The 28,000-nt window shown below is 42.8% G+C and overlaps 2 protein-coding genes across 6 annotated transcripts in view; one reads left to right on the plus strand and one right to left on the minus strand.

Moving 5' to 3' along the window:
* Nucleotides 1-2: 2 nt before the first annotated feature.
* Nucleotides 3-27,988, minus strand: LOC147172537 (ubiquitin-conjugating enzyme E2 E2-like). Of its 2 annotated transcripts, none has more exons than XM_086078640.1 (6): nt 27,706-27,988; nt 25,089-25,275; nt 22,858-22,908; nt 5,255-5,387; nt 1,921-2,068; nt 3-1,675 (listed from the first exon to the last, which is right to left on the minus strand). In XM_086078640.1, the coding sequence occupies exons 2-6, from the start codon at nt 25,265-25,267 to the stop codon at nt 1,578-1,580; spliced, it is 609 nt and encodes a 202-aa protein (XP_085934766.1). In that variant the 5' UTR covers nt 25,268-25,275; nt 27,706-27,988; the 3' UTR covers nt 3-1,577. The 2 variants fall into 2 exon arrangements, with proteins under 2 accessions (XP_085934766.1, XP_085934767.1); XM_086078641.1 differs by lacking the exon at nt 27,706-27,988 and adding an exon at nt 27,052-27,216.
* znf385d (zinc finger protein 385D) overlaps nt 27,422-28,000 on the plus strand; it is a 115,474-nt gene continuing 114,895 nt past the window's right edge. For all 4 annotated transcript variants that reach the window (XM_086078634.1, XM_086078635.1, XM_086078632.1 and 1 more), the window contains exon 1: nt 27,422-27,941. The gene's annotated coding sequence lies outside the window, so the exon portion shown is untranslated. The remainder of the gene's footprint in view (nt 27,942-28,000) is intronic.

Genomic DNA, 28,000 nt, shown 5'->3' on the forward strand with positions numbered 1-28,000 from the left:
AGTCGTTTTCTCACAAGCCAACCACAGTGTGTTTTTATTGGGTGTTTTCAGTAATACAAGTGCACAACAGCAGCGGCGCGGGTAGCCAGTCAAATATACAAGTCCTGCCCTCTTCTCGCAGGCAGACCTCCACGCACTCACGCGCACACACACCATACAATTGGTTTTTTTTCCTGTCGTGTGATCTGCCTGAAAAAAAAAAGTCTTTGAAAAAATACATACAGTACAAAGAAAAAGCGGAGGAAGTTAAAAAGCATCAAGCATGAAGGCTCCGGTTCCATGCACGTCGAGACAAATACAACAACAACAACAAAAAAGGGGAGAAAGTAAAAAGCGCACATTTTCTTCCAGATGCCAAATAGAAAATGACAATGACATATATTCATGTGTGTGTGTCGTGAGAGGAGAATGCGGATGATGTGTATAATCAGGGGTGCACGTTATTTTGGTCTGGTTTTCACCGGTGGTTTGCTGCTTGATGCTCAATTTTTGCCCGACCCACTGACCTCACTGGAGGATCCCAAAAGACTAATAACAGTCAGTGGCGGTTTCTGGCATGCGCGATATGTGCGGTGGCACAGGGCGGCATGGCTGGCGGGGGAGGCAGTGTAGAATTGATCTCACTCTTCCTGTCGCCGTGGATGAATATTTATTTCAAATTGGACGTCTCTTCGTACCGCTGCAATTTGGAAGAGTTTGGCAACCTTTTGTTTACTTTGTTTGTTTTACAGTCAGTGGTATTATTACCATATGACGTGTAGGCTTAAAAAAAGAAAAAAAGAAAAAAGGTGTCAGCAAGGGTAAATAAAAGGATTTGAGAAGCGAAATCCATCAAGGGGCGTCGTTCGAGCTCGTCCCCAATCTATTATGCAGCACAAACCGGTTTCAAGTAAACACATTTTGACAGATCGTAATGGCCGCTGCGCTGTGACACCAACGAAGCCCGCCGCTCGCTTCAGACACTGTTGTCACACTGCAGCTCAGCTTAACTGAACTGAGAAAGGAACACATTAGTTCAACTCGCAACGGTCGCTCTTAAGAACAAGCTTTTTTTACAAACGACAACAATAGGAGCCTCGTCCGCTGCTCCTACCACTCTCAAAAAAGAAAATGTAAGATACTAGCTACATGAACACAGCGATTTGCATCACTTGAATCTGGTGCACTTAACATTTTCAACGCACACCCGGCCGCCGACTTATGTGCACCCCTGCTTATAACGTTGTGTGTCTTTTATTTCCAATACAATACTTCCAAGTTCCAACATTCACATACTGGAAAATAAAAATCCCCAAATTTACTACTCTTTGTATAAAAAAAAAGAAGCTTTCAAGTCAACAAGGAACAAAAAAAGAGGATTTTTTTGTGTTTTTTTTTTTTTTTGTGTGTTTTTAATTTTTTAAACACATAAAATGTTTGGGGAGGAGGAAGAATAGGAGGGTTGGGTACAGCGATGCACTTAGCGAGTGTGCTTTGACGGACCAAGGGGAGAAAGAGGTAGAGTGGTAGAGTGAGGAGGAAGAGGAGGAGGAGGAGGAGGAAGAGCGTGGCTCAAATGTACGTGTGCATGTGTGTGTCTATGTGGCGTATCTCTTGGTCCACTGCTTGGCTATCCTGTCATGCTCGGTTCTGTTGGTCAGGTACTGTGTGGCGATGCTTCCCACCAGGGGGTCGGCTGAAGAAAAAGTGGGACAACATATCATTAGTGGCCAACCATAACCGTAAGATTTTAGGTGATCATTTTTCATGTTACAAAAAAAAAAACTTTTTTTTGTGCTTTGTGCGCATCCATTCTTCATTGACAATCACACCATGTTTTTGTGGTTCAAAACAAATCCCAATTGCCGCATAACTGTAATTTGATTCCGCGACTGTCCACCTCAGTTGACTTTCTGTAATAAACATTGTTTTGTGCCTTACCTGGGTTACAGTCTGTAAGCAGGGAGCAGATGGACAGCAGCACCTTGGAGATGGTGAGGGCGGGGCTCCAATTATCCTTCAGGATGTCCAGACAGATCACGCCCTGACTGTTGATGTTGCAATGGTAGATACGAGTGCGGAAAGTCACCTACAAACAAACATCAACACCATTTTAGCAAGAGTCCGACAAGGTAACGATATGCCTTTGCAGGGTTCTGTGTGAAAGGTACAGTTCAAAATCAACTGAATGTGGAAGTTTGAAATAAGTTGCACTGCAGTTTATTCTAAAAATTATTTTTGCATTATTCAACATAATAATGTTCATGGGAGGTGCAGGTATTTTTTGTTTTGTCCACTTGGGGTCCCATCCTCGCGTTCTACCGTAGTATCTGTGACCGAGCATGGCTTTAAAAGCAGAGCTTGGCTTGGTGAGTGATGTGGGTGTCAGCAAATGCGAGTGTAGAATTGTGGCCATCAGCAGCTCGTGTTTGCTTTCTTAGCATTAGTTCAGTAAAGGGTCTGAAAGTGCACTGGCGGCTGTGTCTGTCCCTGATCTCATGTGTTTTAACTAGCGATGGTGGCTATACTGGATTAGCCAACAATAATATCTTGTGTTGACAATCGCAGAAGTGCTGTTGTGGTGCACATTGCACTTGATCTTCCGCTAAGTGTGAAATGATCCCAAACATTGGACATTATTTTATGGACTATTTAACTCTTGGCTCGCCGCCATCGCAGCAGCTTATTTCTACACAGAGTGGTGCGTGCGTCTGCCCGTGTGGAAAAATTATTTGCTTTGAGGCAGATATTCTGTTTTGATCTTTTTTTTTAGTATTTGAATTATTGGAGTTATTTGATTAATCATTGCAGCCTTAGTTTCAAAGTTTACTGGAGAATGTTGGAGGGAGGATATTGGCTGTGTGAAAGGGAATCGCGCAAAGTAAAGATAACTCTTTGCTGGGTTCTGTGTGAAAGGTACAGGCGATTATATGGGACATTAGTCTCACTGTGTGACAGCAGAATGTAGAAGTCACTTAAACTGCCCCCCCACCCCCTCCCCCCAAAACATCCTAAGGGGTCTGGACATCCATTTGGATTTAACACACAGTCCAGTGTTTTGCCTCATTTCTCCCACCACTAACATCTGGTCTTTCTGACCTTGCACCCGAGCCTCCCCACCACCGCCCCACACACATAGAGGAAATCTCTAATAGGCCCTGGCATTCGCCAAACTCCCACAAGACAGGACGTTATAAATAACCCCAAACCTCCTACATAAGCCTGTTTGTACTCTGAATGGTGTTTGCAGGCTAATAAGATTGACTTTAGAAATAAACACAACCACAAGAAATGATCCAGAGTCCAAAAGAAAAAGCCCACGGCACGCTTGCGTCACGTCACACACGTCAATGCCTTTCGACTGATGTGAAGGCCCCTCTTGCTGGTTATGAAGAATGACCACCACACCACCTTGCACAATAGAAATTAACAATACCACTAGAAATAAGCCACAGGGGGGGGAAAGTTGCACACAGGAGCCAGAAAAAAAGTCATTCACAATGTAGTAATTGTAGTGATTGGAAGGAATGAACTCATTCAAATTTCAAGAATATCACATTCTGTGACAATATAAAAACCCCACCTAGCAAAAGAGAAAGGAGACTCTTCTTTCATTAGAAGTTTGTTTTCATATAAAACACTAGATTCTGACCAAAAAGTGGAGAAAACAAGCAAAACCCTGACTTTGATGCATAAAAAATAAAACAACTATTTTGACACGCAAACAATAAAACAACAAAAACATGATTGAGAAAGTTCTTTTGATGGCAAAATAATATTTTACACAGCGACTAGGTGAGCCATGCTGACTCACCACAATGGCGTTTTGCCATTCACTTCATGAACTGGCTCATCTTTTCTCACAATTGTAACACACGCTTTCTACGACGTGCTGCGACACATACTCCGTTTATGCCATAAACATACCTACTCTGTTCGAGTGTGAGATGCTGACGGTATTTCGCCCCCTCATAATCGACATGACAAGCCAATATTCTTTACCTGATCTTTATCTCCTACTCGAAAGCTGTGCTGATCACAAATACCGTGATACAAGCCTGCCATCTACTGGGATTAAAAAATATATATTTAAGTGGTTTATAGGGCTGAAACTAACAATTTTCTGTATTTTTTATATTTTTTATTATTATTATTATTATTTTTAAATCGATGAATAAAAAAAAACGAAAAATAAAAAAACTGGACATTGTATTTTATATTGACAGTGCAGAAAACATAAATTCAGAAAATAGGCAAACATGTTGATGATCAATGTTTCCCAAAGAAAAAAAATGCCTTATTTGTTTAAATAAAAAGATAATCTGTCATCTTTCATTGAGGACTACAGTAATCTTGACAATATTTACTCCTACTGCTTTTGTTGAAAGGCTGAAAAAGTTTGGAGAATTTTAAGTTAAAGTCGAGGTCGTTGTCCATTAATTAGAGAATTGATCAATCGTACCCGTGTGAGGAATAAGCGGTTTGGAAAATGGATGGATGGATGATAAACTATTGCGCCAACCATTGGAAAAACATACTTGACGAATGTATAGGCTACATAGGTGGCAGTGAATAAGTTCTCTATCACTACTTACAAAAAAAAATTAAAAAATCACTAGAAATAACCCGACCTTGTCTGTAGAATTCACACCACCAGGGAGTGCTGAGCAGCTGTGGACTACAGAGGAGGCCGACGTGTGAGAAAATGGTTTTTGGCTTCACATCACAGCTTGGGGGACGGGAGGGGGGGAGCATGTGGCAGGCGGGGCTTAGGCGGAAACACCCGAGGCCCTCTGGAGAGGGGAAATGTGGGCGGGGTCTGGTGAGCTGGTTTGACAGCGCAGCACAAAGACGGAGAGACGAGCGTCAGCAGGGTGATGGGGTGCACTGCGGTAAAACATCGTGCTTGCAATGGGATGTGTCAGGTGCTTGCCCCTTTCACACACAACCGTTATATTGGCCGCCTGTGCCTGCACACTGACAACTTGCTTATAAACCTTCGCGGTGCTGGTGCTACTCCCTTTCACACCGCCACCATCAGGCCCTCTGTTACTACCGGCAATCCCATGCTTTGAAATCCCATTTTCAAACTCTCCAAACTCAAAATAGTTGACCGTGACAAATGCACACAAACAGCGTGACAAAAGTGAGACCTTGGGCGTAAAAACTTCTCGCCTAGTCCTGCAGGCAAAATCAGTGGTCACCAGGATCGGATTCATCCCAGTTAAGAAGGAAAATGCCGAAAAAATGTGGACCGAACCGAAGAGTGACCTACCTTGGGGGGTTTGAAGGGATAGTCTGGCGTGAAGGCAATGTCCAGAAAGAAGACACCTCCCTCATACACGGAGCCCGGCGGTCCCAAGATGGTGGACCTCCACTCGTAGATGTTGTCTCCTTTGGGGCCGGCACTGTCACATGGAAACAAGAAGACATGTTAGTACTGTCAAAATTAAAGCGTGTAACTCTGGAGATTAATTGAGCTATAACTCATTCACTCCCAGCTATTTTCACTGAAGCAACCCCCTTTGCTCCCGGCTGTTTTACTGGATTTTGACTGATTTTGCAAGTCCCACAGAATATTGTGTTCGATTGCTATAAAAACATGGAACCTACCAAAAGAAAGATTAGAGTCTCTTCTTTCATCAGTTAAGAAAAAGTACATTTGTATCTGTTTCCGTTTTGCAGCAATTAGCATTAGAAAATAGCTAAGTTTCATCATTATTCACATTCCTGTTGAAAACACTGGCAAAAAGAGCTTGTTGCAACATGGCCCTGGCTGATCTCATTCTCTGCTGCCACCTGTTGGCCGTTTTTTGTATTAACTACCATTACGTTAAGCCACCACTTCATGTCAGAAGCTGTATTAAAGCGTTCTGTATGCTCTTTCATAAAAAGAAACATAAAAAACGTATAAATACGTTTTTGGAAGTGAAGGACAAAATATTAAAAAACTTATTTACATGTTTTGGGGTTTGAATGAGCTAAGCGTAAAAAAAAAAATCAACTTTGTTAACTCGGTCATTTAGACAAATTTGTTAGTTTTACTTTCTGATGAACTGTAAGGTAATTTGCGCACTTTGCAGAGCCAAATTCAAATAGCATATTAGTTGTACGCCTTGGGTGTATCATCTCAGAGCAAAATTCCCTGCTCAGGTTACTTCCTCGGGGCCTCGCAAACATTCGGCTGGAGTGAGCAGAACTAAACCTGTAAGCGAGAAGTTCTCGAAAATTGTTTGAGTCCATTTTGATCGTTTTGTTAACAGTTGTATTTTCCAGGACAAGTATTCGATTCAAGGCTCAAAGAATGCTATTAGAACAGTCTTTGATTTTAAATATACTTTCCATTTCATGATTTTATATTAATTCCAAGATTTTACTGAAGTAAAAATCTGTTACAAGCTTTAAAGACAAAAGTAGAAGAAATTTGATCAATCGCGATTAATGGGAAAATTGTCAGCACTAGTTCACATGCACGTGGGAGGGATAAAACTCAACAACAAAAAATGTACATCACATTTGGCAGTATACTGCACATATTCACTTATTGCGGGTTGTTCTGGAACGTATCCTTCTCGGTAAATGGGGGTTTACAGTAATGAGCAATGACTTCAGATCTCATGCAGGCTCCATGTTGACCAGATGCTGCTTGAATGCCGACAGTCACGTCTGTTGCAGTTAATACCATTTCCATATCCAGACCCCCCCCCCCCCCCCTTTCCAGTGTTGTTTGCGATAAGACCCTGAGCTGGAACGCTGCCAGCGAGACACCAGGACAATGTCCACATCACAAAGCCGGGGAACAATGAACAATCCCTGTGATTTCATGTAATTACCGGCAAGGGTGTTCGATGCCAAGCCTTCCCCTGCTGTTGCACAAATTGTGAGTGTGTGTGTGTGTGTGTCTAAGTATGTGTGCGCCCCACACTGGCTTTCCCTCCAGGCTGTGATATCGCCACTTGTCTTTTTTATTTGGACAAAAACCAACAGAGACTTCCTGAAAGCAGATCCCCACCATAAGATCATTCTCCACAAATAGGAATCGCTGGCGTCCTTTTTTCCGGTGTCAAGGCGTAATCTACTTTGCCACCTCTCTTCAAGGAGGCCCCCGCTGACTAAGCCTTACTTAATTAGCTCATTACGGGCCGCCTCATCTCCGGAGAGTCCGAGAGAAAACGTCGGCCCGGCTGGGGATTGGCTTTTGTTTCTTCCCATACACAAAACAAACGCTGGGATTTATTTTCCTTTTTATCAAGAGGAAGAAGATAGGAACAATAAGAGAAGAGGCGATCGTGTTACAGCGGCCGTCGTCACGCTTTTGACCTTCTCGGGAAGATGAAAGCTCAAGGGTGTGTTACTATTATTTGCGGAAGGTCGACGCATGTGTCGACTTGCAAGGTCAAAGAATTTCCGAGATAGTGTTTGTTTTGCGGCTGTGGCCTCCAATCACATCAAGCAAGACAGACAAGCGGATTGACGGATGATATCAAGTTGGAGATGGTTCGGGTTGATGGTGGATCGATTGATAAGACGATAGACAGTTAAATAAAGGAGCAAGTGGATGATAGACATGAAGTTGTGATGGTACGCGTGTAGGCCTATGGGTCTCTCCAACAGGCATTGCGGTTTCAAGTCGCCCCTCTTTTTTTCATTTTTCCATCATTTCCGCATTGTGTGTACACAAACCGCTTTGGCCTTCCACGTGGTTCCATTCATACTACATTCCAGGGTTTGCATTCGGGCAAAGGGGTCCATACATCTCTGCCGATCAACATGCTGCTTGTATGCACATTTGTAATCCAAATGAAGAGAGAGAAAAGAAACAGAGCTACTGTACTGAATACAAGATCATCTCCCCCTTACAAAAACCCTTCAAAGAAGGCATACATTGTTGCTGGTTTTTTTTTTGTGTGGCTCTGGCACATCCGTGGTCGCACCACAACCTTGGATATGTTCAGTCTGTGAAGACTGGCCATAAAGACAGTCTTTGCTCTCTGCATATCGTTTATGATCGATGAAGACACAGATGTCTCCACAAAAGAGGAAGAGGTCGCGTGCGCCTGCTCTATTGAGAATGCAGGACCATCCAATATCCTAATTGGCCACATGGAGGTTGAGCATGCCAAGTACTGCGTGTTTCCGAAAATAACAACAACGATGGTAATGACAAATGTTGTCAACTATATTTATAATTTGATGTACAGTTGAATAAATGCTGCTGCAATTGTGAAAGCCTTTGCTAAGCGTCAGTCAATCAGTGTAGAGGACAGAATTGATGGATTATGATGCCAGGCAGGATTAAGATGTGGTCCCGCAGGGGAAGAGGGTTAGGAGGCCCCACTTTAAGAGCTATAATACATAAAATAGTGAGGTCGAAACACCAAGTACCACACACACACACACACACACGCTTGCTCACTTTCCCTCGCCACCAGAATGTATGCGTTGCAGAAAGTGGAAACAGGAGCACGCAAAGGAACGCGTTTGCTACAACCATCAAAGTTGAATGTATTCATTTTTAATTTGCACATATCTTAAAAGAATTCAAGCTGTGAGCTAATAACGGTTATGCAAGAGCAGCTGCTTGCGATAAGATGTGATTTACATATGATCCGCTTAAGTCGATTAATTGCGACTATCGCCGACTCGTCGACCGGCAAAATCATCGTTTGCGGCAGCCTTAATAGATAGACAGAGAGATAACAAGAGAGGCAGCGATATATTATGAGAGAGATACATAGAGAGAGCAATAGAGTGAAATTGATATTCTGAGATAGTGATACGGCGATGGAGCGCAATAGAGCGCGAGCTAGAGACAGACAAAGGTGGGTAAATAGATAGATACTGTAATTACAGTTGATAGATGGATACTTGATTCAAAGATGGACAGATTATAGATTAACGATTGATAAACAGCTGGTTAGAAGGGTGGAGGTGGATAGACGGATGATGAACAGACAGCTGGACAGATGTTACTAGGTGCGAGGTGGATGGATTACACAGACAGATTGATAGGTGGGTTGATGACGTACAGGTGATACACAGAGACAAATGGACAGACACTGCAGAGAGATGGACAGGTGGCCAGACAGACAGCGGGATGGATGGATGGACAGATAATAGGTTAATAGATGTTTAGATGGACGGACAGACAAACGGAAGAACAAATGAAAGGCCGCAGAAAGTAATACATAAACCCCCGATTGACAGTAAAGCCATCATTGTGACGATCATGGCGATGATGATGATGGCCGGTTGAAGATGGCAAAAGTGCAAACATTTTCCCTCGCAGCCAAAAGTGTCGAGTTGACTTGGAATGAAGGCCAGAGTGTGTGTTTGCAGTGGAATGAAAGAGGCAGTGTGTTTGTCATGAGGCACTATTGATCTTGGAGCTAGAGGGCACTCGTACGTCTGGCTGTTTGGATGGGAGCTGTTATCCTCCAGGACAAATCACAAGTGATAACTATTACACTGTAAACTACACGTGTTCAAAAAAAGGAATCATTCGCCACTTTGGTTTTCATTAAGTGAAGGTCATGTGCAGTCCAGGTCTCACTATTTACAAACAAAAGATTTAAAAGGGCATTTAAAAGCAAAGTGAAGAAATGAAAAGTCGCTGTCTTCAAACCTTCATTTGAAACCCTAACCGATAGGGGTGTGCATCTAAATGAGGACCTCTCGACAAAAACGAGAGTATCTTTGTAAAGTCATAGCTTGTGATTTGTGTCTTGTATGTCTGGCCGCAGGCGTACCTAATGAAGTGTCCTGTGGGCGTAAATCTTTCCTAGGGTGCAGCTGGCGTCCTCCCTCCGCGAACGCCTGTGAGAAGCTTCTGAGCAAGCAGCTCTGCATCTGCGCTGCTGCCGTCAGCCAAATGCCTTGATTCACTGACTATTTGGGTCATTTGTTCCAAGGGTCTGGGATGCATTAGTGGGCGGAATTCTCGCCGAGGTCCTGTCCGCCGCTATTACGCTCAGGCGGGAAGGTGCTCCGACAGCCGGGGTCCGCTTCGTCCCGGACCACCAACAAAGCGAAGGATTTTTTTTTGTCTAACACCATAAATGGGCTAAGGGGAATTAGCGTTGATATTGTGGTAAATATAAACCCTCAAATAACTGTTACAGAGAATTTTGCTAAAATTAATCAACACATTACTCCATTTTATTATTATTTTTCTTTCTTTTAAGTCTAGTTTTTGCAGTGTGGACAATAAAAGGTAGATGGGAAGAGACAAATTAGACGCTCAGGATCCACATTTCCCATCTTGTGCATCTCAGACTTCCTCTGGCATTAGGAATATTACTGTAACAGCAACTGCTTCAGATCAATTACACAGCAATTTTTTTTGTCTGAGAGGCAACAAATGTGTTTTGAAGATGGTGCGCGTAATCACAAAAAGCAAAGCAAATGTTTAGAATTAAGCAGCCAAGGTTTTTTTTTCTCCAGGAATTATCTAGAGAACCACATCAAACCAGAGCCACTATGACATTGTGTTGTTACGCTAGCCTGCTTCTTTGTGGAGGGTCATGAGGTGTTTATTCACGAACCACGCTTTTGACACCGTGTGTGTGTGTGTGCGTGTGTATGAGAGCGAGTCACGATGTGCTGATGTCTGCGCAGGGTAATGATAGACGCCGAGCATTATTCAGCTCTCGCCAGAGGCCGGCGTTTGCGCCTCGTCAGACGGCGGCCCAGATGCTGAGGAGGAAAAAAAAAGCTTATTCCGCCGGAATCTTTGTTGTAGCTCGCTGAGAAAAGGAGGACGGGGAGGGTTCATAAACAACACCCCCCACCCCAGCCCCCACTACTGCTCTATGAACAATGAACCAGTACAGAGGATACGTCAACAGAGATATATAATTATACAGGTAGCAGTCAACATGAAAAATGTGGCCTTTAATGAACGATTGAATGAGTATTCACTTTTTGAGTACTCAGTACTCACAATACAGAGTACTGATAACTTTACTACTTTTGATATATATATATATATAAAAAAAAAAGGATTAATTTAACACAATGCTGAAAAAATTGTCAACAGACCTTTCCTTCTGACGCAGATGATGATTCGTAGTTCGTGTCAAACTGCCGCAGTATTGCTTTATTAATTGCTTTCTTGTATTAATAATCACAACTTCAATGATCAAAAACAATCAACATGATTATCAATGTAGCCATAATCATGCACAGCTAGCATGAAATGCATTTGGTTTAATGATATAGTCTGACGTCAGTTAGCAAATTTTTCGGTATTTCATGAGTGATCTTGTGTAGGATTAATCGTCACACCTTAAAACTGGACGTCTGTGGCACAAGCCACAATACCGGGGAAAAAACCCAATCCATAAGCGCATACTGTTCCATGCAGTACGTACCGAACAGTACTCGTTGGTAAAACCGAGTACCATCCCATCCAGTTTATCCAAACTGGTGAGAGTGAAATAATACTACTGTATGCTGGGGTGGGTTAAAAAAGAAGAAGAAACATTTTAATAATTGTTATCGAATCGATTTCCCTGATATCGATTCATTAAACCACAAATAGATTAGTTTAATCTCTTTTTCCCATAAATGTATGCCTTAAATAAGTTAAAATTAACAGCAGCAGCAGGAATAGTCAGCAGCATTATATTAATAAATACAGTGTTTTTGGACTACAGGGCGCACCTGACTAAGACACGCTAGCTAAATTTGGGGTATACGACACATATAAGCCGCACCCGACTGTACACCGCAGGTGTTTTTAATATTACCGCACCGGGTTCCCGCTACTTTATTTTCCATAATGAGGGCGCAAATGGTCTCGCTCTCGTTCTGTCTCTCCTACTGCATTTGGGCTCACTTGGTTTGTTTTGCTCTGCCTGACGCTCTTGCGCTTTCTTTATAGTGCGCTCCCTTATGATCTGATGGATAAGCCGCACCTTTGTATTAGCCGCAGGGTCGAATGCAAGTGAAAAAAGTAGCGGCTTGTAGTCCAGAAATGACTGTACTGTTTATATAAGCAGTTAACGTCAATGCTAACAAAAAGCAGGTTAGCAATGTGCATATTTGATCAGTAAGTAACAGCGGCCACCATTTAACAACAAACGGCACGCTTAAAAAACAAACTGCGCCAAACGTGTCACCTCTGCCCCACGTAGCCGCACGCTAATTGGCGGCAGGGCTCTTTCACGGTCAGCGGCGAAGAAGATTGCTTCATTAAAGCTCTTCTCCTGTTAGCGTCAATGCCGGAAAAGGAGATGTGAAGCGAGCGGCGGCGCCATTAGGAGACGGCGCGCCAACGGTGGGGGGAAACGAGTCGGAAGAGTAAATAATGCAGATAATGGCTTTATTTGTGCGCGGCTGTACTCAAAAAGCTCCGCGCGCACACACGTTCACATTCAATAACTGCTGCTCCAAAAAGAGAGGCTTTAATTTCACTGAAAAGCAAATGATTTTACAACATTGAATAATAGTTGTTCCAACTGGGATCACATGTGGCACCATTAAGCTAAGTGTCACATGACTAAATTTGTGTGAAATGCATGAAAAGGAGCTATTATTTGTACTACTACTGCTACATTAGACTTTAGAAAGTGCATTAGGGAAATTGGCAAGAAATCATGCGGGGTAAAAGCCAAGGTTACTACCACAGCAATTTTACAAAGCACAAATACACGGCAAAGCTCTATGATGTAACATATTGTTCAGGTGTCTTGGCAATTTAGCTGAACGTGAACATAAACATAAACTTGATTGTATATATAAGCAGTAATGTTCAACCAAAACATAAAATTACGTCTAACGAAAGTCTAGGAGCTTAATGCTAACATAATGCCACAGATGAGCTAATGGAAATTAGCATAGATGTTACATGACTTTAAAACACACGGAGCAGTAAAATAGCTATTAATGGACAACCAGTGGTTGAATTATGGTTGAACCAATCAGAGGATGCAGAAATGCTGACGTCAGAGGGCCAGCGCCAAAGAGGATTAAACTGAAATCTCGGAAAAGTCGTATTGCTAAAGTCCCTTTTTCTTGCTCCATCTCAGTGTAAATATGCTTTAAAAAGATGCATTTGTACTCTGGAGACCTACAGAATATAATACAAATTTGATCAGCATGGTGATGATTGCGATGATGATCGCGTGAATGGTCTCATTGCGGCCGTAACGGTGTAAGATGTGAACGCTGATTAGCTGGGCTCACTAGTTTATCTTTTGACATTTGCGTCAAGGAAATGAGCGGCCGCTCGCCATTAAACTGCCGAATAGGACGACTGCAATGCATCCTGGGAAGGAAAAGGTCACTCCATATATATGGAAATGATCACTGCTGCCGCTTGGCTACTTCTCGGGAACTTTGGCGCAAAAACCATCAGCTTGGCAAAAAGAAAATGTTTTCCCCAACGGAGTTCTTTAATGCCGTCCCATTTCAACGAGTTGACTCGGAAGAGGGGCAAGGTCGGCGCGAGATGGTGGTTACGACGGCAGGTGCGACCGATGCTATGTTTTACGAGAGAATGCTGCGAGTGTTGATAACACTTTTAGTGCCATCGCTCGCTATATCGCACAAAAATGTACTTATTTTTTAAAGACAGGTGATATATCGCGCAAACTTTGACATTACAGGATGATAACCGTGTCTGTCCAATTGCCAACAGGAAGTGACTGTTTGACAGTAGAGTATCATAAAAACAGTAAAGACTGTTATTAGACCCAGCACTTTAGTACCAATTCAGTGTCATAGTGTGTGTCATCTTTTTGCAGCGATCATAGCATCTAGTACGTCTAACTCATTCTCTCCCAGCCATTTTCAATGAAGCAACCCCCTTCGCTCCCGGCTGTGCAACTGGATTTTGACAGATTTTGCAAGACCCACATAATATTGTGTTCTATTGCTATAAAAACATGGATCCTACCCAAAAGAAAGATTAGAGTCTCTTCTTTCATCAGGAAAAAAAGTATATTTCTATCTGTTTTACGTTTTGCAGCAATTAGCATTAGAATATAGCTAAGTTTCATCATTATTCACAAATCTGTTTAAGAAACTGGGGAAAATAGCTTTTTTGCAACATGGCCCTGGTTGATCTCTTATACTCTGTTGCCACCTGCTGGCTTTTTTATAATAACTACCATTGCTTGAGCGACCTCATCAGGTCAGAGGCTGCATCAAAGACTTCTGTATGCTCTAGCATAGATAAAAAAAAAAACAATAAAAAAACTTATAAATATGTTTTTGGGACCATGGCAATATTTAAAATTGAACGCTTTTATATGTTTTTGGGAGCAAATGAGTTAAAAGGTGTAAATGGACTTACAACAATGCAGATGTGTGTGAACGATTCAGGAAAAGATTGAATTGTGATTTTTCGGACAGAAATTGCAATTTTGATCCAATTCATGATTTCCTTATCCCCAAATCAAGCTTCAGGGTAATATTCACTGGGAATTAGGCACTTGGACCTGCAATGCAAATCCAGACTAAAGAGCCGCATTTGCCTTTGGTTTAAACAATGAGTTTAATTAAGTCATGTCTTCTTCTGGGACTAAAGATTTAATAGTGAAATACATTTTATCCTGAGAGTTTTTTGGCCTAATAAGTCTGTATTTTATTGGCACACTCGATGCTAATGACATTTCACACCGATAAATGAGGGGAAAAGTCTTTAAAGAGCCATTCCAAAGGCTGCAGATGCGTCTTTCTTGTGCAATTTATTCACTCATTGTGCGGCAAGACCTTAGACAAAAGAACGACAGCGCATCAGGGTGACCGTTCACCTGGTCTAAGTTATCGTGTTTATTCACCTGACATAAAATGACTTTTGTCAACAACCTCGACTGCTACTACAGTGAAGAGTGTGCAGCGTGTATAATGGCAAAATGTCCACAGCGCTCCTGTGTTTCACGCTCCGAGCGAGGCCATCAATTACAGCCTGGGACAAATGTTTACCGCTAAAGTACCTCCACAACGAGAATGCTGTGGATTCAATGACAGACATGAATCAGGCACTAGTGGTGCAGTGGAAAACATTAGGGATAAATTAAACTCAGGCTGGTGTCAGGAGAAGGGGGTGGGGGGTGGGAGCAGTGGTTCTTTTCAACACATGCTAATGTTTTCTTTTCCAAGCAAAGAGAAAATTATTTTCCTGGTTGCGTGTGGAAAATTAGGAACTGGACAAGTTAGAAAGAAAAGGTCCCTCTTTGTGAAATAGTCCAAGTTGACCGTATGTTTAACTCCGTTTTAAAGCAACACTACGGAATTTACAGTTTACGTTGATTATAGCGGCGCCATATGGACAAAAGCGGTAATGTTATGCCTAAAGGAAGACCGCATTTCCCATCAGGACAAGCGCATTGCGTCATTTTTTTAGCTCTCACCAGCGACCGAAAGCCAGGCCAATGTTGATCCTTGACTGTCCTTTTATCCGGGTAGCTTCTCTTTTTTGTTTTTCTCTTTTGTCTCCTCAGACAAAACTTTTCAGTTGTTTTGCAGCTTCTGCCAGGAAAGCAGTAATTATGCACCGGCATTCAAATTGACTTCTGTCTTTGTAACGAATGGGTAAAGGGGTAAGTGACGTATGCCATATAGCAGTCGGCACAGTTGTCGTTTTTTGTGTGGCAGTGTTCCTACTAGGGGTGTTAAAAAAATCTATTCGCCAATATATCGCGATATTACAGCGCGGAATTCTTGAATCGATTCGATATGTCAAATACATTTTTGATGGAAATATTCACACTTTAAGCATGGAAGAATGTTATATTAATGGAACATTAAGCCTTAATATTTTATTTAACAGATGGCAACAGATTGTTAAATACAGTGGCTCACAGTTATAAGCCTGAAGTTTCAGATAAACGAATACATTTTCATACAAATCTTACAGTGTACATGTACAAGTTTACTGATAAGTATTTTCTAAATTTAAGAGTAAAAAAATAATAAAAAAATCGCAATAATCAACTTATAAATTCATATTGGGATTAATCTGTATCGAATCAAATTGTGACCTATGAATCGAATGCCAGGTACTAGGCAATTCACACCTCTAGTTCCTACCATCCTCCTCAAAGTTGCCTAGTGCCAGTAAAAATGATACAGACCCCTCAGGCCATGGCAAAGGTACCATTCAACTAGTTTTAAGTCGATGTTTCATCAGAAGAGTTATGAAAATATTTTATTACGGTTGAAAAGTTCCTTAGTGCTTCTTTAAACAAGTATTTTTTTCAACCATTTTCTGGGTCAGCAGTACTGACCGGCATGGGTGGTATGCCAATATTCTGCCCAGTGACACCTGTATAAAAGGTATGTTTACACAATAATATATTTGTCAAATAGGCACTTTTTTAGATCCCTCCCTGCTTCGATTTCAGTTGGCCATTTCTTGGCTATTACTCTCTATTTTTTTTTTTATAAATGTTTCTACTAATTTGCTGCATGAGAAAGAACAGCTCTCGTCATTAAAGCATCCATTCATTTTCATTTTTAACTAATGTTCTACTGCTAATTACTGAAGAACAGAAAACAGTAGAAATTAACTTTTTTTTCTGGTGAAAGATGAGTGTGGTCTTTCGTTTGGTAGGTTCTCTGCTTGTATTTTGACAGAACACAATATTGTGTGGGTCTTGAAAAACAGTCAAAATGCACTAAAATAACTGCCAATATGACGTCACAGCCTACTAGAAAAGAAATCTTATGACGTTCAGCGCCCCTTTGCTGGGTTCCGTGTGAAACAAATGCAGCCTCTTTTTAGTTTAAACAAAACACAGATGGCTTCCATTCAGCAATTTTGAAGGAACTTTAAGTAAAAATAAGCTATTGACATTGTACATTTCAGCTACAAAATCACATTAAACACCCCCCCCCCCCTCGGGTTCACCTTGATAGAAGCGCTTCTGATTCTGAGGCATGCTTCATTTTAAGGCTCTCATTGTGCAGTCAAAGGGTAAAAGCACTAAAAAGGTCAATGTCACGTGGGGGATCACACAGACTGGAGGGTGGATATGATTCATTAATATTCATAAGGACGTGAGGGCAACTACAGAACGCCAATCGATCACCCGAGGTCAAACACAAACAGTTTTGGCTTGTTTTTTCACATCTTTCAGCCAACAATCACTGCAGTTGAGCCGCACGGGTCGTCGAACACCGCTGAATACCCGCGAGCTTTTCCTGAAACTCACACCCGCTTCCTCCAAACCCCTTCCTCCCTGTCATGAATATTGATAACGCCGCCTGCTGCGCGTAATGGCAACGCCGCTGAAGAGTAACGCTAGCTGTGTCACTCACAAGGTCCCCCCCTGGACCAAAATGGAGTAGTCATAGTGCGGAGATGATGAGTTAGAGGATGGGACGTGCGGTAAAGTAGCTTACTTGGAGATGATATAAGATATCAAGTGGAGTATGTATGACATTCCTAGCATCTTTTCCCACCGTGTTAAGCAACACATTTAACCCTGAGGTCTTGTTGGATTTTACTAACATTTTAATCTTATTTACTGCCAAAAGGGTTATATAAGTTATAAGAATTTTCATGTTTGTGCTTTTTACTGTTACTTAAACCAACATCAGCTCTGGTTATAAGTAAAAAAAAAAAAAAACGTGTAATCACATCCCCCCCCCCTTTTTTTTTTAACATTGCTAAACGCATTGTCTTTCTACAGTCAGCAAACTAGGGAGCTTTCACTTCTTAAATGTATGCAATTCTTCTCCATGGTCAGCAGAGGATATCTCCACTTCTGAGAATCAAACCTGCTCCCGTCATTTGTTCTATTGAGCGCAGTAGGCCATTCAAGGCCTCTTTTGAAGAGTAGACATATTACAGGAAATTGGTCCCTTGTACGAAAAGTGATGGAATCTGGTAGAAAACATAAATATTCAATTCAACTGGCACAGCTACAATGAATCCTAAGGGTTGAACCAACTACTCCGCATTAACGTTTAAAGTTGACTCATTGCTTAACGCCTATTTTTGGCATTTCATCTTTCAATCAGCCAATTTACTGAGGACTTTTGCCTCGCCTGTCAGCTGTCATCACTCGCCAAGCGCGCTCTGGGGAGCAGCGACGTGTCCAGCCAACAAGTCGACACAGTCTTCTGCTTGGGTCAGAGAGAATGAAAATAAGATGGTTGAGGATGAGAATAGCGGTTAGCCTCGGGTCACTTGCTTCCAGCTAGTACGATCGCCTCTAGTCTTAAAATATTCATACAAACGAGGAGCGTGGGACAGGTGGCGAGGAACGAGGGCAGCAGCGCAGAGAGAGACTCCGTCTTGGTTACCAAAATGTTTTGTTCGATAACGAGTCAACAACTGTGCGATAAGAAGAACTTTTATTCATATCACAACACGTATCGAGGCGTAAGCGTATAGATATGGTTTGACTAAAAACGACACCAGCGTGGTACATGTTTACTTGTGAAATATGCCACAGACAATTTTTGGAGCCTGGCTATGATGTCCCCATCTCGCAACGCGCTACGCTGCAGAACACAGATTGAGACCAGTTGACACGTTTAACAGAAAAACATGCTATGGGCTCTCACTAATTACAAATACCACAATACAGTGTCATGGTGAGATGTATTGTTAATCTTTATTTTTTTTTCATTTGAACCTGTGGCTCAAAAACAGCTGGATGCTATGATTAAAAAACAAATAATGACACTGATCAATCCACTTCAGCTATTAAAAACTCTTGATTAACCCTAATGAATGTCTATTTCAGCAAAATTGTATGATCTCATCTTGTAAATAACTAAATAATAACAACTGTTATTTTTATGAGTTTCAATTGGCCAGAACTGGCCACTATAGGGACAAAAGGAACAATTTGACGTTATCTGTGTATTACTGATTGATCACAAGAGCTAAAGCTGGAAATGGCAAACTCGCTCCAACGCTGTCACAACATTGTGTGTATGTCACGCTTGGCACGTACGCCAAAACAAATGCATCCCCCCCGCACCCTCGCTTCAACAAGAAATCAAGTTTGTGCTGCTTATCAGAAGCAAACACGAGTCTGTCCATCAACAAAATTCAGTGCTTACCTCTTGGTTTGGACATGATAGTGTTTCACAGTGTGGACTGACTGTGGAACGGCTTACAAACACATTCAGAAATAGGCAGATAAGAATTACTTGTTTAATATCACACATGATGTGTGGGCGGCCATTTTTAGGGACATAAATATACTTACAAAAGTCAAATTTCCATAATATGTTTCCTTTCAAGTGTGCTGTAAGAAAAATCTAACCGTATTTTTTTTGGCATGTCATCAATTTTTCAACGCCTTTTTTTAACCAACGACTATATTTCCCACTTCCTCAGGGGCATAAAAACCTTTCAGCGATGTTTCAATGATTTTTTTTCTCCACAGAAGGTGTTTTCGGTTGCCAATTGAAAAAGCACATTAAAAACACCTAAAGACACTCACTATGCAAGAGAAACAACTCTTTCAAGAGTGAAATACCTCGACTAACGCTACACCGCCGTCTCTACGGAGGCGGGCGGCACAGAGTTCCGGCTGTGCCTTTGACGTGATGAACGAGGAAAACTAACGACTTAAATCCAAGGCGTCCTTGTGATAAACGCAGCAGGAGAAGGAGGAGGAGGAGGCGACGTGACAAGTGAGGAGATAACAAATGAGGAGACAGGACAGCAGATGTAGGAGACAAATGAAATCCCCCTGACTGGAATCTAAAATACAGAGCAGTGTCTTATGTTTTCAAATGCATGTCAGGCTGAAAATGTTTCGCACTTTATGCTAGTATCAGAGCTGTACCACCTGTGAGTGAGGGAATGCTGGACCTAAGTGTAAAGTTTAACACCCGGGACTTAATCCACACCAGACGGCCGTGTCATCGAATGATCTGTCTCAAAATTTGCGGGGTCTCTGTGTGAAACAGCCTCCAGTTTCATTGAGCGATGAACTAAAAATAACATGAACAACAGATGGGAGCATACAAGCACAATAATAAACATTAATAGCACTCTGTGGTAGCGTCAATCAAAAGCCAGCACCATCTCCAGGGGACGTACATGTAGATGGAGTGACTCGTGTATTCATTAGAGCCGGATTAGTGGGATACGAGTTGGGTTATTACTCAAGTATTGAGTTTTGACGCCTACTACAGTTTAATTGGCTCCTGCTGCTTTGACGCAACGTCTGTTAACTCTTTTGCGTTGCTGTCGCGTTCTATGACGACGTCGCTTGATCTACTTCGCTCGGATCGCGCGACGGCTCCTTTCACTCGCAGAATGAGACCCTCGGTAGAATAAAACCATCATACAAAAGGAGGTGACGACACGGCCCGCTGGATGTCAGCTCCTCTTTTGTCGCAGGGGTGTTTAATTAACACTAAAACGACAGCGACGCACGTGCAGGTGGGAGCTCCGTACAAATGCAGCTTCATTTGCATCAGCACGTGTGACAATAGGGAATAATGACCATATCAAGTCTTCTCTCAGGTTTCCTCCTGTTGCCGTTTGAAGAACGTCAGCTTTAATAATGACAATTTGAGTAAAGGCTCGCCATATGACGGGGATAGAAACCTGCTGCAAATACAGAAAAACTGCTAGTAATTGATGCACCCTCATGCTAAAAATTTTCATAATTGCCTATATGAACACTTTCAACTAGGGATAGACCGATTATCAGCTGCGCCGATAATCGTCGCCGATATTCCGCATTTTGATGAATTCTTTATTCATTTACTCTTTATGTCTTCCATTAGAGCTCGATGCTGCCTCACATGTGGCGCAATGTGGAACTAAACTAAATGCTGGCAACGCTGTATTTGGACTTGCCTATATACAGTGGACCCTCACTATTTATGGGGGACAGGATCAGGTTGGGAAAAAAAGAAGACTAAAAAGACTAAGACTAAACAATTTCCACTAAGAATGGGGGATAGGTTCCCCCCTCCAAAATAAAATCATCAATGTGTGGGGGCCTACTGTACTGTAAAAACCCATAAAAAACAATTGCTTACAAATATGCAGGAGGTGCTAAAGATCAGTCGCAATAAAGCAGGTTTTATTGTACCACATAAATCTTCCAAAAGCTATTTGTGCACAATAGATTTTCTTTTATTGTTTTTAACTTCAATTAGGATTGTCACTTTTGCAACAATGGACAAATATGTAACCACTGAATTAGCACATCCACTTAATTAAATAACGATACACCTGCACAGCAAGGCATGGTGAAACTCTCCGCAGATTAAACTGAAGACGATTTGGTAACAAGGTGGCGTGCAAGGGAGTGGAGATGACATAAATCAACTGGCCCCCAGCCCGGACTCTCCCAACGTCCCACCCACCCGGCCGGTGCGGCGTTTGTGGAACGTTCCCAAGTGGATGTCTTTAGCGCCGCTCTCCTTCCTGCCTCCCGAAGAAGGCCAACAGCCTGTGACTCCATTTGTCGCAGCCGCTCAAATGAATAACCTTTCAAGCGAGCTCGGTCCGGGGAAAAAGCGGGAAGCGAGCAGCATACCAAGCGAACGCCTGAGAAAATGCCGCTTCTCCGCGTCGCCGCTGCTGCTGTATATATCACCGCAGAGTAATTATTAGATGAAGGTACCCCCCCCCCCCCCCACACACACACACACATTGTAAAGGGATTATCTTGAGGAAGCTTAATTGTTTCCCGGACAACTCGTCCCCCCCACCAAGACTGCAAAATCTCCTCTGGCGATTATTTTACTTTCAAATTACTTCCTCCAGCCAAATCCGCCATGTGAGCCAACCTAGTTTTATTTTTCAAAAAAGGGAGGGGCGGGTCTAAAATAGAGTCCTCGAGGAAAACAACATGTCTTTTAGCCTTGGGTATCAGAACACAACTGGCCTGGCAGCTGCAGTGAATAGGTTCACTCTGTGTTTAGCGCGTATGACGGCGAGTGAGATTGATTGATTCTCACCGTCAACAAGACCGTCGACGGTCAGATGACTCGCGCGCAAACTGGTTTGCTTTAAAAGCCACAAAACATCTCAGACTGCAACCATCTCATAAAGTATTAACGTACTCATGGTTATGTTGCGTCTTTGACAACTCAAGTGTTCAACAAACCTAACAAATGTTAAACGTTCCACCAACAACGAAAGGTCTTTGAGAGACCGAACATGCATTTTTTTTTTGTACATATGAAAATACATTGTCGTGTCTTTGAAAAAGCTGCTTGACACTGTAAACAAGGCAACCGATGGCCAGACAACGGTTAACTGGCACCCCAGCTAGAAAGCCAGAAAACATCAACCTTCTCTTCACCACTAACACAACAGCCTCCTGAGATAGCGATAGTGTCTTTGACGTGTGTATAGCAAATGAGTTCCCGGGTAAATCAAAGAAAACAAGAACCTAATTGACATTTTTTGTCGACGTTGAAGACTAATTAAGGGTCTTCTTCGAGACCGTTAGCTTTGTGCTTTGTTTCCCGCCATAAAAGAGGCAGCCAACGGCCAGACGACAGCAAACGGGCGCCCTAGGAACAAAGCCAGAAAACAACAATAACAACGCCATCATCTCCCTCAAACTACAACCAACAAAGGCGGCATCAATGACGGCGTCGCGGAAGCTGATATAGCTCCGTCCTGCACGGCATCCCCGACGGGGCATGTGGCTCGCCGGCAACATCTCTCGTCCTCAAAAGGCCCGAGAGAGCGAGAGAGAGAGATAGAAAAGCATTGACTGCAGCACACAGAAGAGAGAGAGAGAGAAGGGGGAGGGGGGGGGGGGGCTGCGATCATACAAGAATGGAAACTGCTTTTAAAAGGTGACACCACAGCTCTTTTTTAACGCTCTCACTGCAGCCATAACTGTGAAGAAGGCGCGCGCGCACACGCAAGCAGCGCCATTGTACATGAGCAAAGCAATCATCGGGGAGCAGATAAGAGCGTCTCACCTGCAGTTTGGAGGAGGGTCTAATGTAATTTCAGCCAGCTCCTTCTGAATCCTGAAAGAAAAACAAAAGAGACATTTGAAGTGTTAGTTTTAGTGGCTTCCATCGGGGACGCACTTAACACTGAATACAGTCTTTAAGGAAAGATAAACAAAAATAAATTCGCTGTGTTTGAGGTTGTTTTGCTGACAATAACTCAAAGCAAATACAATGATAGATGGCTGATAGCTAGATAGATATTTTAGTCATCACATGAGCAAAACTAAAAGGATGGATAGATTTCAAGGACCTTTGGAACAATCTCGGCTGTTTTGTGACAGGGAAACTATGATTTCAAACAGTGGCTGAAAACAACCCCTGACTGACTGAATGCGTGGATTGATGGATAGATGGCAAGTCGAGGAAAGGCACATATATACTTGTACAACACCATTCACGCTCAGGGCCAAGCCATAGCGCTTTACAAAGAAATGATTATAAAAACAAGGTTGCACAAAAAGACATTTGAAAAAAAATAACAACAGTTTAACGACACACAGAGCTTATCAAAATTCTAATCAAGCAAGATAGTAAAAACAAAGCTCACATTCAAAGACTGCAGTTTTACCATGTGAAAGTCATCCTTGCTATCCAAGTTCAAAATTATCTTTCGTTGTATTACCGTGTGTAAAAACAGCAGTTAACCTGTTATGACACCACGGACATCAAAAACTGAAAAGAAAACCGCATAATGGACTACCTTGTCAAATAACGCGTCATGATGCAATTTTTCTGTCACGATAAAACCTCAAACTCAAACCATGTCCATCTGCTGACGTGTGGTTTCCAAACAGATGTCAGATCGACTGGTGAGGCAGTCCTTGTCACTTTATCTCAGCAGAGAACACTTTAATTTGTGCTGGAAACTGCTTGTGATGACGATGATGTGATCTGAACATCGTTCAAAAATGCACAGGAAGTTGCTTTATAGCAACGACTTCCTAATGTTGCCACATGAAAAGCCACTCAAAGCTTTCAAACCTGGTGGACCTATTTTCAGCTTTTAAGTCTGGTAAATTAAAAGGAAAAAAGGTTTTGCACACAATTCCACTATTGCGGTTGTCTTGAGGAAAGCACTGAATAGTTGTATTCCCTTATGTTTATTATACTGCAGATCATCCTTGGCACTGCTGCTACATTATGGATCTCTGGTGCTACTTACAAATGTTCACCTAATGAACATACCAACACTTCCATGTTAGATTAAAAAAAATGACAATTCCGCCAGTCTCGCTTTAAGAGCTGCACGCCATAACGTCACTGAAAGTCTATTGGAAGAAATTAAAAGCAAGAAGATCCACTCGGCTTTCAGTACTAGTCGTTCTTCCCACAGAAGCAGAGAAAATATATGCCTGTCAGTACTTTCTGTTCTATTTGTATGCGCTTCGGCTTCTTGTCCACGTGTGTGTTAAAGTCGCTGTTGTTTGAAGGGTTATATGTCAAATCTATGATAAGCCCATCAATGGCATATCTGGAATAGTGAAAATTCATGAATAACTGAGCAAAGAGGCTTAGAATTTCCGAGAGGAGCCACAAGATGGCCACAAGGCACTACATGAAGCTCCTCAACATCGTTTCTGGGTACGGAGATGCCACGAGAGACGAAACTAACGTGGTTAATACACAAAAAGGGTGACTACAAATTTTTGTGTGTGCAAAAAAACCCGAAGAAAATCTGTGAATAGGTGAAACCGCGAGAAGCAAAACGTGAAAATATGCGAGGGAACACACATTAAGTTAGCAGAGATCATCAGGTCTTCTAAGCGAGAGAATAAGAACAGAAGATGTTAAGGAATACTTTAAAAAAAGTGTTTTCATAAGTTTGTTTAAAGCGTGCAGGACAGGTAAACCGATAATCCCCTAACTTTATCCATTACGGACGGGTCTCTGGAACGTATCCCCCGAGATAAACAGAAATTCACTGTAAATCCATTGTAGCGACGAATATGTTTCCATTGAGGGTAATGAAGCTCCACTGATATGTGCGTGCGTGTGTATTATTTCCTTTCAAAAGAAGGTTTACAGTCCCGCTGAATAGCAGGCATGTTTGAAATGACAATACCTTTGGGACTACGGTGGTTTTTACGCAGCTTCACAGCCTTAGGGCACCATATTAACAAACAACCCAGTGTACCCTCCATACTAGAGGAGCAGGGGGGGGGGTAGGAAGAGGTGCTGGTAGGGGGCTGTTTTACCTCTTGGCACTCGTCGACAGTTTAGCAGCGGTTTTACTGGAGATCTTTGTCTCCTTCTTTTTGGGCTGCGCTTGCTCGCGCTCCTGCTCGGTCGGTACCGAGGACTCGCGCTGCTCGATGTCCGAGCTGCCGCCGCTGGTGCTGGGGCTGTCGTCCGGTCTCTGTACTTCGCTGGACATGGTTGGCCCTGCATGAGGGTAAAGAAAGAAATCAACAACACGAAAACATCAAGTCAGGTGACTCGTGTCAACGCCGGGGTGCTCGTACACAACATCAATGTCACTGTGAGGTCTCTGTGAAGAATTGTCACATGTACACTGACACTTAATCATGAACAGACTTTACTACACCTTTTAACATGTCAATGCCAAGACAAATCTGGCACACCCCCATCCTAACCCTACGCTGCTAAAAAGTCTATTTTTAGCATTTAGCAACCAGAACCATAAACGTTTTGAGACCTCTTGTCAACATTTGCTGAAGTTCTTTAGGCTCAGAAACTTTACCGGCCATATCGAGCTGATGCTCGTGCATCTCTCACAATGCAAACACCAAACCCGCCCAAAAAGTGTTAAGCATTCCCTAATCCTTTGAGATCGCCTTTTAAACTTTTGTTTTTCAGGCTCTGAAACCTATAGAGTTGGTGCACCCCTACTTCCCCATGCGATTCTAACTGTTTATTCAATAACATAGGAATTATCTGGGAATTGAGGGTACTTGAATGGAAATGGATCATATTTAATGATGAATACATTTTGTCATCTCCTTGCCCGCATGCAAAAGCATTGGAGTATCTTAATGGCTCCATTGGGGGGGGGGGGGCAGTGGACATTTTGGCGTGAATGGCTCTGATTGGTCAATCGCTGGACCAAGTCATGGACTGAACGTGGTTCCTGCCTCGCTTCACCCCCTTTTGTATCTTTTTACAAAGTTTCCATTTTGTTTTACCATTGGAAATAGGCTGTTACCGACATTACCAGCCTAGCCTAAACCATAAACCATAAACCCTCAGAGAAAGTGCTATCAGGCAGTAGCACATAACTGTTCCATTCTCCAATAAGTACGTGAAACAAAACTGCTCGTTTGCAACTCATGACAAGGCTTGAAGAAATTGTAGTTTAAAAAAAATGTAGACAATGAGATTCAAACCCGAGACCTTGAACTTTAGAGGCGACCATTTCAACCAGTATACCATGAGCTAGTATACATTCACTGGCGCAGAATTCTGATTAGTAGTTCTAGCACGATTCACAGCAAAATAGTGCTAAGTGGCGAGTTGCCGGTCAGCGCAAAATATCCACTTGTTTTTTTTCCCTATTTCGCTCAAGTGGCAGCATATCTGAAGCTCGCTTGTGCCTTAAAATTTGGCTTGGAACACAAAGCAAAAAACAAAAACATTATAAAAAAAATTATTTAAAGAAATGCTGGCAACTCAGAAAAAAATACATCATAAACTGAGGCACTCCAAAATCAAATTAGCCCACCATTCCTTGCATGAAATCTAGTTTTAGTCAGAATTGGGCTCAAAATAAATTCTCCCCACCTATATTGAAGCTTACTACGAAGAGAGAACGTTACATTTCTAAAATTCCTCATTTATTCCCGCGCATTCCATTTAATTCCCGAGAAAAGTTTGCAACTTTGAAAATTCCCATGATTTTGCCTCCCTAGTGAATGGGATAGCTTTGTAAACAACTCTAATAATATGGCCTTTTTATTTATTTCTTTAGGTAGTGTTGTGGTTATCTTAGCACAACAGGCAAATGTAAGCTAAAAGGTAACAACAAAGCATTCGTGACACATTAGCGAAGCCACTGTGATGGCGTCATTAACGCCAATCTCGGCCCCTGAGCGGGCGGCAAAACATGGCTAAACGAGGACATATATCAAATGAATTACAAAAGGGATGTGAAAACACAGCCGTATTTATATATTTATTTAAAAAAAATAATTGCATATTCACGTGAGTTGAAGCTATCTGGATGGCGGAGTGGACAGACAACAAGCTCGCCTTTTCCACGGGCTGGCGAAGGGGGCGTTTCATGGCGGTGGTAGACGTCGGCACTCAAATGGAACGATAACCGTGCCGATGCACGTTCGAGGGTTTACGATGCCCAAAAACAAACACCGAGGTCGGTCAAGCGTCGCAACAGTCACCTACGCCGTTCACAAGCGCCAAGCCGCCGCATTGTGGGGGCACAACACACAATAGGGGTCGAGCGGGGGCTGGAAACCGAGCCGTCCCTGAACGTCACAGGGGAGCTAGCTGCGAGGCTAAAAGTAGGGTGCGTTACAACATCGCCGCCGGGGGGTTTAAAACACAGACGGGGGAGGAGGGGGTAAGACCAGGCCTCGGAGTTGGAAACTTGACGAAAAGCCGCATAAAAGAAGGCGTTTCTTTTGGGGAGACGACGGCGGCCGCAGGAGGACGGTCGACGGTGGGGCCGGCTGTGAGGCGACCGACCGTCGAGCGTCCACATTGTGACCCTGGCTCTTCCGCACAAAGGGAGGCTCGTACCCCGTACATCCACCCCCCCTCTCTTCTTCCGCGGCGGTAATTGGAAAGAAAAAAGAAACACTTTCCACGGGACATTCGCTTAGACTTCATCGTGTTTACCTGCTGGCGCTCGGCCGTCAACGCTGCGATACGGCGTGATTTTTAATCCCCCCAAAATATCGAAGAGACGGTCACGGGGACCCTCAGTAACACGGCCGCCTTTTCGCTCGCTCCCGCGGCTCGTCCTTTTGCTCTTTAAACTCGCGTGGTGGAGGCAGCGATAAACCAGCAGCAAGCAAAGCAGCACTGAGAGGAAGAACAAGAACAAGAACAAGAAGAAGAAACGAGGAGAGGAGGTAAGTCTCCAGACCGGACCGCCCCCGCTTGCGCGCTCCCGACACGATGCGTGCACGCG

Source organism: Leptonotus elevatus, chromosome 6 (assembly GCF_054856555.1).
Source record: "Leptonotus elevatus isolate MCC_2025b chromosome 6, RoL_Lele_1.0, whole genome shotgun sequence".
NCBI classification, from domain to species: Eukaryota; Metazoa; Chordata; class Actinopteri; order Syngnathiformes; family Syngnathidae; genus Leptonotus; species Leptonotus elevatus.

What these genes read in the sequence shown, in the direction of transcription:
- LOC147172537 (XM_086078640.1), bottom strand. Translation starts at nt 25,267, where the DNA reads ATGTCCAGCGAAGTACAGAGACCGGACGACAGCCCCAGCACCAGCGGC. An exon ending in CTGTCGACGAGTGCCAAGAG is followed by an intron (nt 22,909 to 25,088) that starts GTAAAACAGCCC and finishes TTTTTCTTTCAG; the next exon opens with GATTCAGAAGGAGCTGGCTG. An exon ending in GACCCTCCTCCAAACTGCAG is followed by an intron (nt 5,388 to 22,857) that starts GTGAGACGCTCT and finishes TCCATGTGACAG; the next exon opens with TGCCGGCCCCAAAGGAGACA.